The sequence below is a fragment of the Ruditapes philippinarum genome, unplaced genomic scaffold (assembly GCF_026571515.1).
Source record: "Ruditapes philippinarum isolate M1 unplaced genomic scaffold, ASM2657151v2 ctg2465_1_1_1_1, whole genome shotgun sequence".
Lineage (NCBI taxonomy): Eukaryota > Metazoa > Mollusca > Bivalvia > Venerida > Veneridae > Ruditapes > Ruditapes philippinarum.
Genome location: NW_026852754.1, coordinates 106,688 through 121,429, shown reverse-complemented (window position 1 = coordinate 121,429; position 14,742 = coordinate 106,688). Strand labels below are relative to the sequence as shown.

Here is a 14,742-nt window from a genome sequence, read left to right as displayed (position 1 = left end):
TCCGGACGAGCCCTTTCTTTTTGTTTTTTTTTTTCTCTCATTATTTAATTATTCGATAAATTGTGAAATTTAACATGGTGCAGTACACAAATTATTACGTTTCTTAAGTAAAGTTTCACGTGAAAGAAATTAACAGTATGCCAATTATGGGCATGTAATATTTGCAGACGAATTAAATGAGAGAGTGAAGAAGTCCTTTTAAATTTGATAGTTTATTTACATTTATTTACGGGTATGCTATGAAAATTATCATATTTCATCCCACTCGATGAAAATAAATTCTGTATTTATAGAAAAAAAACTTGAATATCCTCTATATATTAACAAGTTTGTGTGAAACGGTTTAAATAGAAAGTTTTTAATGAAATATTCTCACATTAGAAAGATGACATTTTTTATTTATATTTTCAGTTTAAACTTGAAATTCATTTTTGCTGAACTGGATCTAACGTTTCCATACTTTAATACAGGTTTCCAGCCACAAAGATTCTTCCACTATTTTAATTCGTTTGATAGCAAAGCTTTACTTAAGACAATGTTTAAAAGTTTGGTTATTGTTACATTTAATAAATAATATGTACGGCTCGTTGGTCTAGGGGTATGATTCTCGCTTAGGGTGCGAGAGGTCCCGGGTTCAAATCCCAGGACGAGCCCAACTTTTACACTTTGTAATCATACTTTTGAACTGCCGGAAACATAATACGACAATGTATTGCTTTTTTCTTCTTCTACTTATAAAGTTATCATTCAATACTTTAAAAATCATGATGCAATAAATTCATATGTTAACCAATTTGTGTGAATTGGTTTTAAATAGATTGTCTTTGTATCAAATATCCATGGCTCGTTGGTCTAGGGGTATGATTCTCGCTTCGGGTGCGAGAGGTCCAGGGTTCAATTCCCGGACGAGCCCAAATCTTTTAACACAAGTCAATATCAATACAAATAATAATAAGAGAAATCACGGCTTCCAACATTACATGAGATTTAAAGATAAATCGTAAAATATCGCCAATTTCACCTTATTTATTCGTACAATCGCTGCACAGAATACCGGATTAAAAACCAGAAGATTCAATTAATTTAACAAAATATAATAATGTCAATATTAATAAAGATCTTAGTTTTAGTTATCTATTTCAGGAATATTTTACGATGGATATCGTTTAACACTGTAAAACATTTTGTCAAATCCATGTATTAAATTGATAATTTACACACCCCATATCTGAAAGGGGCATCAACAGTAATCTTCGTCTAGTTAATTAAGGGGGAAAGTCAACATATCCTTGTCATGGTGAATGTGTTAAAGATGCTTATTTCCTGGTATATTTTCTTCAATCTTGAAATTTGTTTTATCTAAAATTCATCTTATATGATTTTATGTTTCTATGTTATATATGTGCGGCTCGTTGGTCTAGGGGTATTATTCTCGCTTTGGGTGCGAGAGGTCCCGGGTTCAAATCCCGAACGAGCCCTGTCTTTTGTTTTCTCTCATTATTCGATAAAGTTATTTAAAGTGTAAAGTTTATCATGATGCAATATATAACTTGTAAATTCCGTATGTCAACCAATTTATGTGAATCGGTTTTAATAGAATGCCTTTAAAGAAATATACATGGTTCGTTGGTCTAAGGATATGATTATCACCTTTCCAATTTACATGTCAAAGATGCCAATTCATAGTTTACCATTTTCAGTAAAACTTTAAATTTATTTCATCTGAAATGGATCAAATGTTTCCATATACTCAAATCTGAAGTGTATTATGTGCGGCTCGTTGGTCTAGGGGTATGATTCTCGCTTTGGGTGCGAGAGGTCCCGGGTTCAAATCCCGGACGAGCCCTGTCTTTTTTCTAATAAATTGTGAAATTTAACACGGTGCAGTACACAAATTATTACATTTTTTAAGTACAATTTCCCGTGAAAGAAATAAACAGTATTGCAATTGGGGCATGTATAAATGGCAGATTTATTAAATGATCTTATAAACTTGAAAAAATTTTTACATTTATTTACGGGTATTCTATGAAAATTATCATATTTCATCCCACTCGATGAAAATAAAACAAAAAAACTTGAATATCCTCTATATATTAACAAGTTTGTGTGAAACGGTTTAAATAGAAAGTTTTTAAATGTAATATTCTCACCTTAACAATTTACATGTGAAAGATGACACATTTTATCTACATTTTACAGTGGCACAAAGGTGACATGTGTGTGTTTTTATTTATCACGTGGCCACGACTTAGCTATCTCGTGGCCACAACTTAGTAACTCGTGGCCACGGCATAGTATCTCGTGGCCACGACTTAGCTATCTCGTGACCACGACTTAGTAACTCGTGGCCACGACATAGTATCTCGTGGCCACGAGATAAATAAAAACACATACATGTCAACTTTGTGCCACCGTACCTTTTTGCCACCGTAACATTTTAATTTAAATTTGTAATTTCTTTTTTGCTGAAATTGAACTAACGTTTCCATACTCTAATACATGTTTCAAGCCCCAGATATTCTTCCGCTATTTCAATTCGTTTGATAGCAAAGCTTTACTTAAATAGATAATTGACATATCCCATATCTGAAAGGGACATCAACGGTAATCTTTGTCTAGTTAATTAAGGGGGAAAGTTAACATATCTTTGTCATGATGAAAGTATAAAATATACTTATTTCCTGTTATATAAACTTATTTCCAGTGAATCTTGAAATTTGTTTTATCTTAAATTTATCGTTCTAATCGATATTATACGTAAGCGGCTCGTTGGTCTGGGGTATGTTTCTCGCTTTGGGTGCGAGAGGTCCCGGGTTCAAATCCCGGACGAGCCCTGTCTTTTGTTGTTGTTGTTTTTTTTTATCACTTATTTTTCGATAAATTGTGAAATTTAACACGGTGCAGTACACAAATTAGTAAGAGAAATCACGGCTTCCAACATAACATGAGATTTAAAGTTAAATCGTAAAAAAATCGCCAATTTGTCCTTATTTATTCGTGTGTTACGGCACCATATGTAAAACGGCACCATTTGTAAAATGGTGCACCATATGTCAAAAAATCGGAACCAAATACGAAATTTTTTGCCGTTTTGCCTTGCACCAAATGTCAGTATTTTCGGTACCATATGTAAAATATTTTTTGATATGCATCATAAGTAAGAAAAGATGCACCATTCGTAAAATGCAATATTTTCTGTACTATAACATAGTCTTAGCATTATTATCACCATCGTCGTCGTCGCCAGCACCAACAAGATAATAATAATAATAATAATAAAAATAATAATAATAATAATCATCATCATAATCATCAATTTACTGAGCAAAAACAATTTTATTTTTTATTGTAAAAGATACTTTGTAGATAGAGTAATTGTCTTCCAACTGTTTTTTCTCAAAGAAGTGTGTTTAATTCAAGCGCTCCGCTCGCGCACTGATCTATATCGTTTGTGTATCGAAGTATGAGTGTGCTTTGTTACAACTGTACATACATGGTGCAATAAAACTCCTTTTTTCAACAACGAAAACCACATATTCACATTATTTTTATCTCGTTGTTATATCTACTTTTCATAATATACTTTATAAATGCTTATAAACGACGATTTAACTAATTTATAAGCAATCTCTCGCCAAAATAAAATTTATAATCTTTTCATTAAAAAACAAAAAAAAGTCTTATTTACTTTTGCAAAAAATATTTTGAAATCATTTATCATTAATTATTATTGCAATATAATTAAAATATTGTTGTGCATGTCACTGCACCATTATTAAACATCAATTTTACAAGCGCTCGCTTCGCTTGCGCGTTTAAATAGTTAAAAAGGATAATTGGCTCTAATTTAATATTCAAGACTAATGAGGATTTTACCGTACATATAGCAACTTACATGTACTTACTGGCGTTTGTTGTGTATGACTGCACATATATTGTGTATAGCAACGATAAGCTTAAGAACCTGCAAACGTCACAAATTAGAACGTGTAAACAGAAAACATCCATGTATAAGACATGGAAAAGCAGGGCCCGCCCTAAAAACAGAAAAAAAACTAATTATTTTTACTTGATAAGTATTAGCACATATGAAATTTGAATGCTTTGTTAACAATATCTTATTGATAAATTGAAATAAAAACATCACTTTATGATAAAAATTCAATGTCTAAACTGTCAATAATTTCAAAAACGAAAGTATGTTAAACACAATGGAGACGATAGGTTTCTTTAAGGTTAATATTATCAACTAATCTAATTGAATAACTGGTAAGCTCAGTAGGTAAAGCGTCAGTCAGCGTTGTTGTTGATGATGATGATGATGTTGAATAATAATGCTAAGACTATGTTATAGTACAGAAAATATTACCCCTATATATTACTCCAAGTGATTTGTTTGCATTTTACGAATAGTGCATCTTTTCTTACTTATGGTGCATATCAAAAAATATTTTTACATATGGTACCGAAAATACTGACATTTGGTGCAGGGCAAAACGGCAAAAAAATTCGTATTTGGTTCCGATTTTTTGACATGTGGTGCACCATTTTACAAATGGTGCCGTTTTACATATGTTGCCGTAACATTCGTGCCATCGCTTCACAAAACAATCGCCTAAAGAGCGAATTGTCATCACAGATCGGTTGAAAAAAGCAATGCGGAACCCGATCAACACAGAAAATCGGTTCGATCCACTTCACGACACCCAATTGATGGAGGATGAGGATCTATACCTCTCCCCTCCTCCAACTCCGAATAGCAGAAGTCCAATAAAGTTTCCTAAATGATATAAATATTCTTTAAAATGGATAATAGAAGTCATTCTATCCTACAACGGAATTGCCGTGGTCTAAAGTCAAATTATAATGATCTACTTCTACTTTTATCAAAATTATCTCCAAATGTGTTATGTCTTCAGGAGACCATGTTATCTCCTAAAGATAACATCTCTATAAAAGGTTATACACTATATAACTATATATGCACTAGTAACGCCAGAACATCAGGTGGTACAAGCATTGCTATCGCAAATTGCGTTCCACAAAAAGAACTAAAACTTAATACAAGATTACAAGCCACAGCTGTGCAGGTGACCTTACATCGACCTCTAACAATTTGTTCCCTATACCTTTCTCCAAATATAACGGTAACAAGTGATGAACTTGAGAGTATTGTTCGACAATTACCATCACCTTTCCTTCTCTTAGGCGACTTTAATGCTCATAATCCTATGTGGGGCAGTACATCTACAAATAACAAGGGTAATATAACTGAAAAATTGATAGATAACTTTCAGCTTTGTTTATTAAACAATCGGTCACCTACATATTTACATCCAGCTACAGGTACGTTTTCTTGCATCGACCTCTCGATTGTCCACTCTGCTATATTCTTGGACTTCGATTGGAAAGTGTTAGATGACCAGTACGGCAGTGATCATTTTTCATTGTTACTTACATCAAATGACTCTTTACCAGATGAAAGACGTCAATTTTTTAAATTTAATAAAGCAGATTGGGAAACATTTTCTAGGCTTTGTTCCATTGATCTAACAAAAAATGATTTTAATTTCACTTCTGCTGATATAGCTGAAACGTTTTCTTCAGCATTACATACTATTGCCTGCAAAGTTGTTCCATTAACAAAAAATAATAGTAACAAAATCAAAAAGCCATGGTTTAACGATGAATGTAAAAAAGCTGTTCGCATACGTAAAGCTTCACTAAAAAAGTTTGAACATCGCCCTACAACAGAAAACCTTGAACATTATAGAATATTTAGAGCTAAAGCTAGAAGATCAATTCGTTTGTCTAAACGCAAATCCTGGCAATCATATGTTTCAAATATTAATTCAAATACTCCTATTAAGAAAGTCTGGGATGCAGTACGGAAAATAAGTGGTAAGTATAAAAAGAGTCCAATTGTTCACTTAAAAACTGGTGATGGCCAATATGCCAAAACAAAAACGGATATTGCAGAAACTTTGGCTAAAACATTTGAAAAGAACTCTTCTTCAAACAATTATTCAAATGAATTTCAACAACACAAATGTAAAGCTGAGAAAGAACATATTAATTTTACTTCAAGAAATGACGAAGACTATAATTCCCTTTTCTCTATTGACGACTTAATTTATTCAATTAAAACTGCAAAAGACAGTGCTGCAGGCCCGGACGAAATTTACTACCATTTTCTTAAACATCTACCGCCCCAATCTCTTGACTTGCTTCTTGAAATTTTTAACAGAATTTGGGTTTCTGGTGAATTTCCTAACACTTGGAAAAAAGCGTTGGTTATACCTATCCCTAAACCCGGAAAAGATTCAACTGACCCTACAAATTATCGTCCAATTTCACTGACAAGTTGCCTCTGCAAAACATTCGAGAGAATGATAAATAATCGGTTAGTTTGGTATCTAGAAAATAATGGAATTATTACTAATTTCCAGTCAGGTTTTCGTAAACAGCGAAGTACAAACGATCATCTTGTACGACTTGAAACTTTTATTAGAGAAGCCTTTGTAAATAAACAACACCTGGTATCAATTTTCTTTGATCTTGAGAAGGCTTACGATACTACTTGGAAATATGGTATCCTAAAAGATCTAAAGGATGCTGGACTTAAAGGCAGACTTCCTCTTTTCATTTCTGGATTTTTAAACGATAGGCACTTTAAAGTAAGACTTGGTTCAACTTTTTCTGAGGATCACCAACAAGAACAAGGTGTTCCTCAAGGAAGCATACTTTCTGTTACACTTTTTGGCCTTAAAATAAACAATATTGCTAGCGCTCTTACACCAGGCATAGATTGTTCTCTATATGTAGATGATTTTCTTATCTGCTATCGATCGAAAAGTATGAGAACAATTGAAAGGCAACTTCAACAAAATTTAGATAAAATCCAAAAGTGGGCAATAGAAAATGGTTTTAAATTTTCAAAGTCAAAAACTCAATGTGTTTATTTTTGTCGATTGCAGAAACACCATAATGACCCTGAACTTTACATATCTGGTTCTAAAATTCCAGTAGTTGATGAAGCTAAGTTTTTAGGAATTATATTTGACAAAAAACTTTCTTTTATACCACATATTAAACATTTGAAAACTAAATGCCTTAAAGCTTTAAATTTACTTAAGGTTTTATCAAGTACAAATTGGGGATCAAATTCTTCCACATTACTGAAATTATACAGAAGTCTTATCCGATCAAAACTAGATTATGGTTCTGTTGTATATGGGTCTGCAAGAAAATCGTATCTTCAAATGCTAGATACCATACATCACCAGGGTTTACGCTTAGCTTTAGGTGCATTTCGCACCTCACCTGTAGAAAGTCTATATGCGGAAGCTGGGGAACCATCGCTTCAACTTCGTCGAAAAAAGCTATCACTTCAATATGCAACTAGAATTTCATCTAATAGGAAAAATCCAGCTAAAAATATTATTTTCAAACCAAGTTATACTGAAAAATTTGTTAACAAACCAAAGGAAATTAAACCATTAGGCCTTCGTTTAAAAGATGATTTAGATAAACTTAAAATTAAGCCAGACAGTATCCTTCAAAATGACGATGAGGATGTTCCACCTTGGACTTATAATTCCCCGGAAATAAATATTAACCTTTCAAATATAAAAAAGGCATAAAATTCACCTGAATATTTTAAAGAGAAATTTCTAGCAATTAAGGAAGAACATGAAGATTTTATACATATTTATACGGACGGTTCAAAAGATGGTTGCAAAGTAGGTGCGGCTGTGTTTGAAAATAATTTTACATCTAGTATGAGGTTACCAGATAATGCATCAATTTTTACTGCTGAAGCAAAAGCTATCGATTTAGCATTGTCATACATTGCACAGCATACCCACGATAAATTTGTGATATTTTCTGACTCGCTTTCTGTTTTAATATCCATTAAAAATAAAAAATCTGACAATATCATGGTAAAGAAACTTCTTTTACGATTTCATGATATACTAAAAACAAAATATGTTAAATTATATTGGATTCCAAGCCATGTAGGAATACGAGGAAATGAAAAAGTAGATGCTTTAGCTAAACAATCATTAAATTTTCAAAAAACTGACTTATTGTTACCTGCTTGTGATTTTAGACCGGCTATAAATAAACTCGTATCATCTGAATGGAAAGCAAATTGGGACAATGCCGTTTTTAATAAACTTCACGATATAAACCCATCTCTTGATATGTCACCATCTCTATCTCTGTCAAACCGCCGTGATCAAACAGTTCTTCTTCGGTGCCGAATTGGACACACTAAAATTACACACTCTTATCTCCTCACAAATGACAATGCCCCTTTCTGTGTAGGTTGTAATGAAAATTTTACTGTCAAGCATTTTCTTCTTGAATGTCATGATTTTTTACAGGCCCGTAATAGATTTTATTCTGTAAATTCACTCAAAGAACTTTTTAATACAATTCCATCAAAAAACATAATTGATTATTTAAAAGAGATTAACTTGTATTCTAGGATCTAATTGGCTCATTTCTATTGTCATTTACAATGTTTTACATAATATTTTAAGCCTATTATAGCATTCGGCACGATATGGCCAGTTATGTGTTGACGTGCCGTTAAAAATCCAAACAAACAAACAAAACAAAGCTTCACAGAATTCCGGATTAAAGAGAGTCCATTAATTTAACAATATATTATAATGTCAATATTAATAAAGACCGTAGTTTTAGTTATATATTTCAGGAATATTTTATGATTTTAACACTGTAAAACATTTTGCTAGCTCCATGTCTGAAATGGATAATTTACATACCCCATATCTGAAAGGGGCATCAACAGTAATCTTTGTCTAGTTAATTAAGGGGGGAAGTCAACATATCCTTGTAATGGCGAGTGTGTGATATATGCTTATATCCTGTTATATAGTTTTCTTCAATCTTGAAATTTGTTTTATCTAAAATTTATATAATGATTTTATGTCCTAATCCAAGGCTCGTTGGTCTAGGGGTATGATTCTCGCTTAGGGTGCGAGAGGTCCCGGGTTCAAATCCCGGACGAGCCCAAATTTTACACATTGTGTATCACATACTTTTGAACTGCTGGAAACATAATACGACAATGTATTATTTCTTTTATTATAAGTTTGTACTGCAGAGCTAATTAAGGTATCATTCAAAACTTTAAGAATCATGATGCAATAATTTCATATGTTAACCAATTTATGTGAATCGGTTTTAATAGAATGTCTTTAAAGAAATATCCATGATTCGTTGGTCTAAGGCCTTTACAATTTACATGTCAAAGATGCCAATTCATTGTTTACCATTTTCCAGTAAAACTTTAAATTATTTAATCTGAAATGGATTTAGTCTTTCCATATACTCAAATCTGAAATACATATGTGTGGCTCGTTGGTCTAGGGGTATGATTCTCGCTTTGGGTGCGAGAGGTCCCGGGTTCAAATCCCGGACGAGCCCTGTCTTTCGTTTTTTTTTCTCATTACTTATTATTCCATAAATTGTGAAATCTTACACGGTGTAGTACACAAACTATTACGTTACTTAAGTTTCACGTGAAAGAAATAAACAGTATGTCAATTATGGTCATGTATTAATTGCAGACCTATAAAATGATAGAGTGAAGAAGTCCTTTTAAACTTCATAGTTTATTTACATTTATTTACGGGTATGTTATGAAAATTATCATATTTTATCCCACTCGATGAAAATAAATTCTGTTTATAGAAAAAAATTGAATACCCCCTATATATTAACAAATTTGTGTGAAACGGGTTTATTTTTAGAAAGTTTTAAATGAAATAGTCCCACAAATACAATTAACATGTGAAAGATGACACTTTTTTATTTACATTTTCATTTTAACTTGAAATTTATTTTATCTGAAATTGATCTACCGCTTCCATACTCTAATACATGTACAAACCCAAAAATTCTTCAACTATTTCAATTCATTTGAAAGCAAAACTTTAATTAAAATAATGTTTAAATGTTAGGTTATTGTTAAATTAAGCTGAAATGTGTACGGCTCGTTGGTCTAGGGGTATGATTCTTGCTGAGGGTGCGAGAGGTCCCGGGTTCATTTCCCGGACGAGCCCACCTTTTACACATTGTTAACTACATGCACATACTTTTGAACAACTGGAAACATAATACGACAATGTATTGTTATTTCTTTTATTATGAGTTTGTACTGCAGAGCTTATTAAGTTATCATTCAATACTTTAAGAATCATGATGCAATACTTGCATACGTTAACCAATTTATGTGAATCGGTTTTGAATAGATTGTCTTTGTATCAAATATCCATGGCTCGTTGGTCTAGGGGTATGATTCTCGCTTCGGGTGCGAGAGATCCCGGGTTCAATTCCCGGACGAGCCCAAACCTTTTAACACAGGCCATTATCAAAACAAGTAATAATAAGAGAAATCACGACTTCCATCATAACATGAGATTAAAAGTTAAATCGTAAAACAATCGCCAATTTGACCTTATTTATTCGTACCATCGCTGCACAGAATTCCGGGTTAAAAACCGGAAGAGTCCATTAATTTAACAATATAAATATAATAATGTCAATATTAATAAAGAACGTAGTTTTAGTTATATATTTCAGGAATATTTTATGATGACAATCGTTTAACACTGTAAAACATTTTGTCAACTCCATGTATTAAATAAATAATTTACATACCCCATATCTGAAAGGGGCATCAACAGTAATCTTCGTCTAGTAAATTAAGGGAAAAGTCAACATATCCTTGTAATGGTGAATGTGTGAAAGATGCTTATTTCCTGGTATATAGTTTTCTTTAATCTTGATTTTTTTTTATCTTAACTTTATCTAATGATTTTATGTCCTAATCCATGTTATATATGTGCGGCTCGTTGGTCTAGGGGTATGATTCTCGCTTAGGGTGCGAGAGGTCCCGCGTTCAAATCCCGGACGAGCCCTGTCTTTTGTTTTCTCTCAATATTTGATAAAGTAATTTAAAGTGTAAAGTTTATCATGGTGCAATATATGATTTATAAATTTCATATATTAACCAGTTTGTGTGAATTGGAATTAATATAAAGTCTTTAAAGAAATATCCATGGTTCGTTGATCTAAGGGTATGATTATCGTCTTTACAAGATCCAATTCATTGTTTACCATTTTCAGTAAAACTTTAAATTTATTTTATCTGAAATGGATCTAATGTTTGCATACACTCAACTCTGAAGTATATATGTGCGGCTCTTCGGTCTAGGGGTATGATTCTCGCTTTGGGTGCGAGAGATCCCGTGTTCAAATCCCGTACGAGCCCTGTCTTTTGTTGTTTTTTTTCTCATTATTTATTATCCGATAAATTGAAAAATTTAACACGGTGCAGTACAGAAATTATTACGTTTCTTAAGGTAAGTTTCACGTGAAAGAAATAAACAGTATGTCAATTATGGGCATGTATTTATTGCAGACACATTAAATACTAGTAATAGAGTGAAGAAGTCCTTTTACACTTGATTTATTTAGGGTATGCTATGAAAGCTATCATATTTCATCTCACTCGATGAAAATGAATTCTGTATATAGAAAAAAATTAAATATCCCCTATATATTAACAAGTTTGTGTGAAACGGTTTTATTAGAAAGTTTTAAATGAAATATTCTCACAAATACAATTTACAAGTGAAAGATGACACATTTTTATTTACATTTTCATTTGAATTTGAAATTTATATAATCTGAAATGGATCTAACGTTTCCATACTCTAATACATGTACATTTTTAAAAACCCAGAAATTCTTCAACTATTTCAATTCGTTTTGAAAGCAAAACTTTAATTAAAATAATGTTTAAATATTAAGGTATTGTTAAATTTAGCTACATGTGTACGGCTCGTTGATTCTCGCTTAGGGTGCGAGAGGTCCCGGGTTCAAATCCCGGACGAGCCCAACTTTTACACATTGTGTATCACATACTTTTGAACTGCCGGAAGCATTATACGACAATGTATTGTTATTTCTTTTTATTATAATTTGTACATAACATGATATTTAAAGTTAAATCGTAAAAAAATCGCCAATATCAATTTATTTATTCGTACAATCGCTGCACAGAATTCCGGGTTAAAAACCGGAAGAGTCCATTAACACTATATTATAATGTCGATATTTATAAAGAACGTAGCTGTAGTTATATATTTAATTTAATATAGTATAAATATTAAACAACATCCGACTCATTGTGTAAGGGTATTGTACCCTTAGGATGCAAGAGTCCTTCTTTTACACTTTGTATATATTGATGTAATGCTGAGAAGTTTTATTTTGTGAAATTCATAGCTCGTTGGCCTAGAGTAATGATTGGTGCGAGAGGGCACGGGTTCAAATCAAGGACGAGCCCTATTTTTACTGTTGGCTAGCTTCTTCTTTTCAACTGACAAATGCAAAATATTACCATGACCAGTTGATTCTTTATTATACGGCGGCACAGAGGTGACATGTGTTTGTTTTTATTTATCTCGTGCGCACGAGATACTATGTCGTTGGCACGAGTTACTAAGTCGTTGCCAAGAGATAACGGAGTTTGTATAGGAGAACTTTATCATACAAATTATATATCATGACGCAATAATTTATATTAACGAATTTGTGTGAAACGGTTTTAACAGAAAGGTTTTAAATGCACATCTGCTTGGTTTGCAACTCTCAGCATCCGGAAAACCTGCGAATAATTGTCATATACATTTTGATTATCTGTACAAAGCACAAAAGGCATATTTTAGAATTGAATAAAAGTAGGGCTCGTCCGGGATTTGAACCCGGGACCTCTCGCACCCTAAGCGAAAATCATACCCCTAGACCAACGAGCCAGTTATCAAATATCGTAAATATTTCAAACTTAAGTGATATTCGCTAAATTAAAGTTAAATCTCTCAAAGTTTCTTATTGTTTAAAAATTATTTACGTATTTAGTCATAACCATTTAGCAAATCAAAATAAACAATAAGTAATAGTTACCGTACGAGGAATAGGTCTGCATAGTATTTACAGACCCGGGTGGCGATTTGAAGACCGAGAGAGCGTAGCGATCGAGGTTTTTAAAAGGCCACCGGGTCTGTAAATACTATGCAGACCTATTCCGAGTGCGGTAACTATCTTACCTACATGCTCTTTTGTTTTTCTATCCATACATCAGTTTTTAGCTCAGTATTTATTAATATTACTCACAAGAAACATATTACTTATGTACTTTATCATGTTTAAGAAAGCATTCCAAAGCCAAGCAAAGATACCATCCGCTACGCTCTTGTAATTCATTCGTTCACAAATCAGGTGTTATTTGAATATTCTCGTGATTTTCGTGGTGTTTCATTAGGTAATGTACTTGTTGAGTTGAGTCACAGAAAATGAAAACAGAACTTGTCGAGTAGGGAAAGGTAAGATCATTATTTTGATATATGAATACATAACATATTAATAATATAAACAAATACTGAGGAAGATAAAAATGTTTTCTAATCATAAAAACGGAACACTTTATCTTTATATATAATAAATTTCATGGTAAATAGATGATCAGGCTATTTCTTATATAATTAAAATATACGATGTTTTCAACGGGGTTCTATGAATAAATATTAGTAATACATGTAGTTACACCGTTATGTAAGTTGGGTTTTGTTGTTGTTGTTTTTTGTGATGGCTGATTTTAAATGTTCTTAGAATTTCATCCATGTTTGGAAGAATTTTCTTTCCGTGTATTCTTAATTAGCATAAACCGTTATAAGACAGCATGTAAGCACGCGGTCTAGAATGGAAGCGCAAGTCGTATTCTTGGTACTGGTATACAAAATCCAAATTGTAATGTAAAAATAACTGGGAAAAAATGATAAAAACGGTCTTATACTTAAGATGAACTATACTCTCACTGACAGTAATATTTTGGGAAAGAAAGATGCAGAAGTTGACTTTGATTCGATATGCACCAATAATATAATCTTCGTATATATCCTATAATGCAGAATTGTTAAAATAATGCAGGATTGTGCAAATTCAGACATAGTTGTAGAAATAAATACCGAAAACTAGTATCTTATGAAGCTATATAGTTCGGCAAATATGTTAGGTATACCGAAAAGCAAACTTTAAAGAAAGGCTTAATGTGCGTTGTTATACTCATTAATATCGGCGAAACACAAAACTTCAACGCCAGAACAGTAGCCAGTTCGTTTTTCTCGCAAATAATCTGGAATATAAGTTATGAGGGTACTTACAGCCGTATGCGCTAATTTATTTCGATTAATCTTTAAAATATATATCGACCCTTTTCCTATTCAAAGTGGTCATTATCCCCCCTCCCCCACAATATAGCGATATTTTACGGTGACTATTGTATACTGTAATGCACGAGTTTCTCGACTTCACATATTTTCTATTGTATAGAGAACAATAGAACAATAACCGGTCGGTATCTATTTGCAGACCTGTTAACCGGTCGGTAAGTGATTTACTAGACCGCTTTTAACAAAGGAGCCGGTAGGTAAACATCGGTATTGTCCAACAATATTGACCTGGCACTTCATTAATTTCCGTAAAGGTTAGGTGATAAACAGTGGTATCTAACGAATACATCGATATCTTTATTAACTTCACACGTCAATGAGTTGTGGTGTATTGATATAGATGCCTGACTTCTGATCTGAAGTTCTCTGGTTCGATACCTTACCAACACCACGATATGAGGACAAGTAT

General features: G+C 32.6%; 1 protein-coding gene and 8 non-coding genes across 9 annotated transcripts in view; 7 read left to right on the top strand and 2 right to left on the bottom strand.

Moving 5' to 3' along the window:
- Positions 1-581: 581 nt before the first annotated feature.
- Positions 582-654, top strand: Trnap-agg (transfer RNA proline (anticodon AGG)). Its single transcript has one exon. It is a non-coding gene; the product is annotated as a tRNA-Pro (tRNA).
- A 187-nt stretch (positions 655-841) lies between these two features.
- Positions 842-913, top strand: Trnap-cgg (transfer RNA proline (anticodon CGG)). The gene has a single exon. It is a non-coding gene; the product is annotated as a tRNA-Pro (tRNA).
- An 861-nt stretch (positions 914-1,774) lies between these two features.
- Positions 1,775-1,846, top strand: Trnap-ugg (transfer RNA proline (anticodon UGG)). The gene has a single exon. It is a non-coding gene; the product is annotated as a tRNA-Pro (tRNA).
- A 7,129-nt stretch (positions 1,847-8,975) lies between these two features.
- Trnap-agg (transfer RNA proline (anticodon AGG)) lies at positions 8,976-9,047 on the top strand. Its single transcript has one exon. It is a non-coding gene; the product is annotated as a tRNA-Pro (tRNA).
- A 343-nt stretch (positions 9,048-9,390) lies between these two features.
- Positions 9,391-9,462, top strand: Trnap-ugg (transfer RNA proline (anticodon UGG)). The gene has a single exon. It is a non-coding gene; the product is annotated as a tRNA-Pro (tRNA).
- An 851-nt stretch (positions 9,463-10,313) lies between these two features.
- Positions 10,314-10,385, top strand: Trnap-cgg (transfer RNA proline (anticodon CGG)). Its single transcript has one exon. It is a non-coding gene; the product is annotated as a tRNA-Pro (tRNA).
- A 501-nt stretch (positions 10,386-10,886) lies between these two features.
- Positions 10,887-10,958, top strand: Trnap-agg (transfer RNA proline (anticodon AGG)). The gene has a single exon. It is a non-coding gene; the product is annotated as a tRNA-Pro (tRNA).
- Positions 10,959-12,623: 1,665 nt separating this feature from the next.
- The window catches only part of LOC132723617 (pappalysin-2-like), a 42,314-nt gene continuing 40,195 nt past the window's right edge, over positions 12,624-14,742 (bottom strand). Inside the window, 1 exon segment of the mRNA XM_060708380.1 lies at positions 12,624-12,712. Coding sequence (XP_060564363.1) covers positions 12,624-12,712 — 89 coding nt within the window.
- Trnap-agg (transfer RNA proline (anticodon AGG)) lies at positions 12,789-12,860 on the bottom strand. Its single transcript has one exon. It is a non-coding gene; the product is annotated as a tRNA-Pro (tRNA).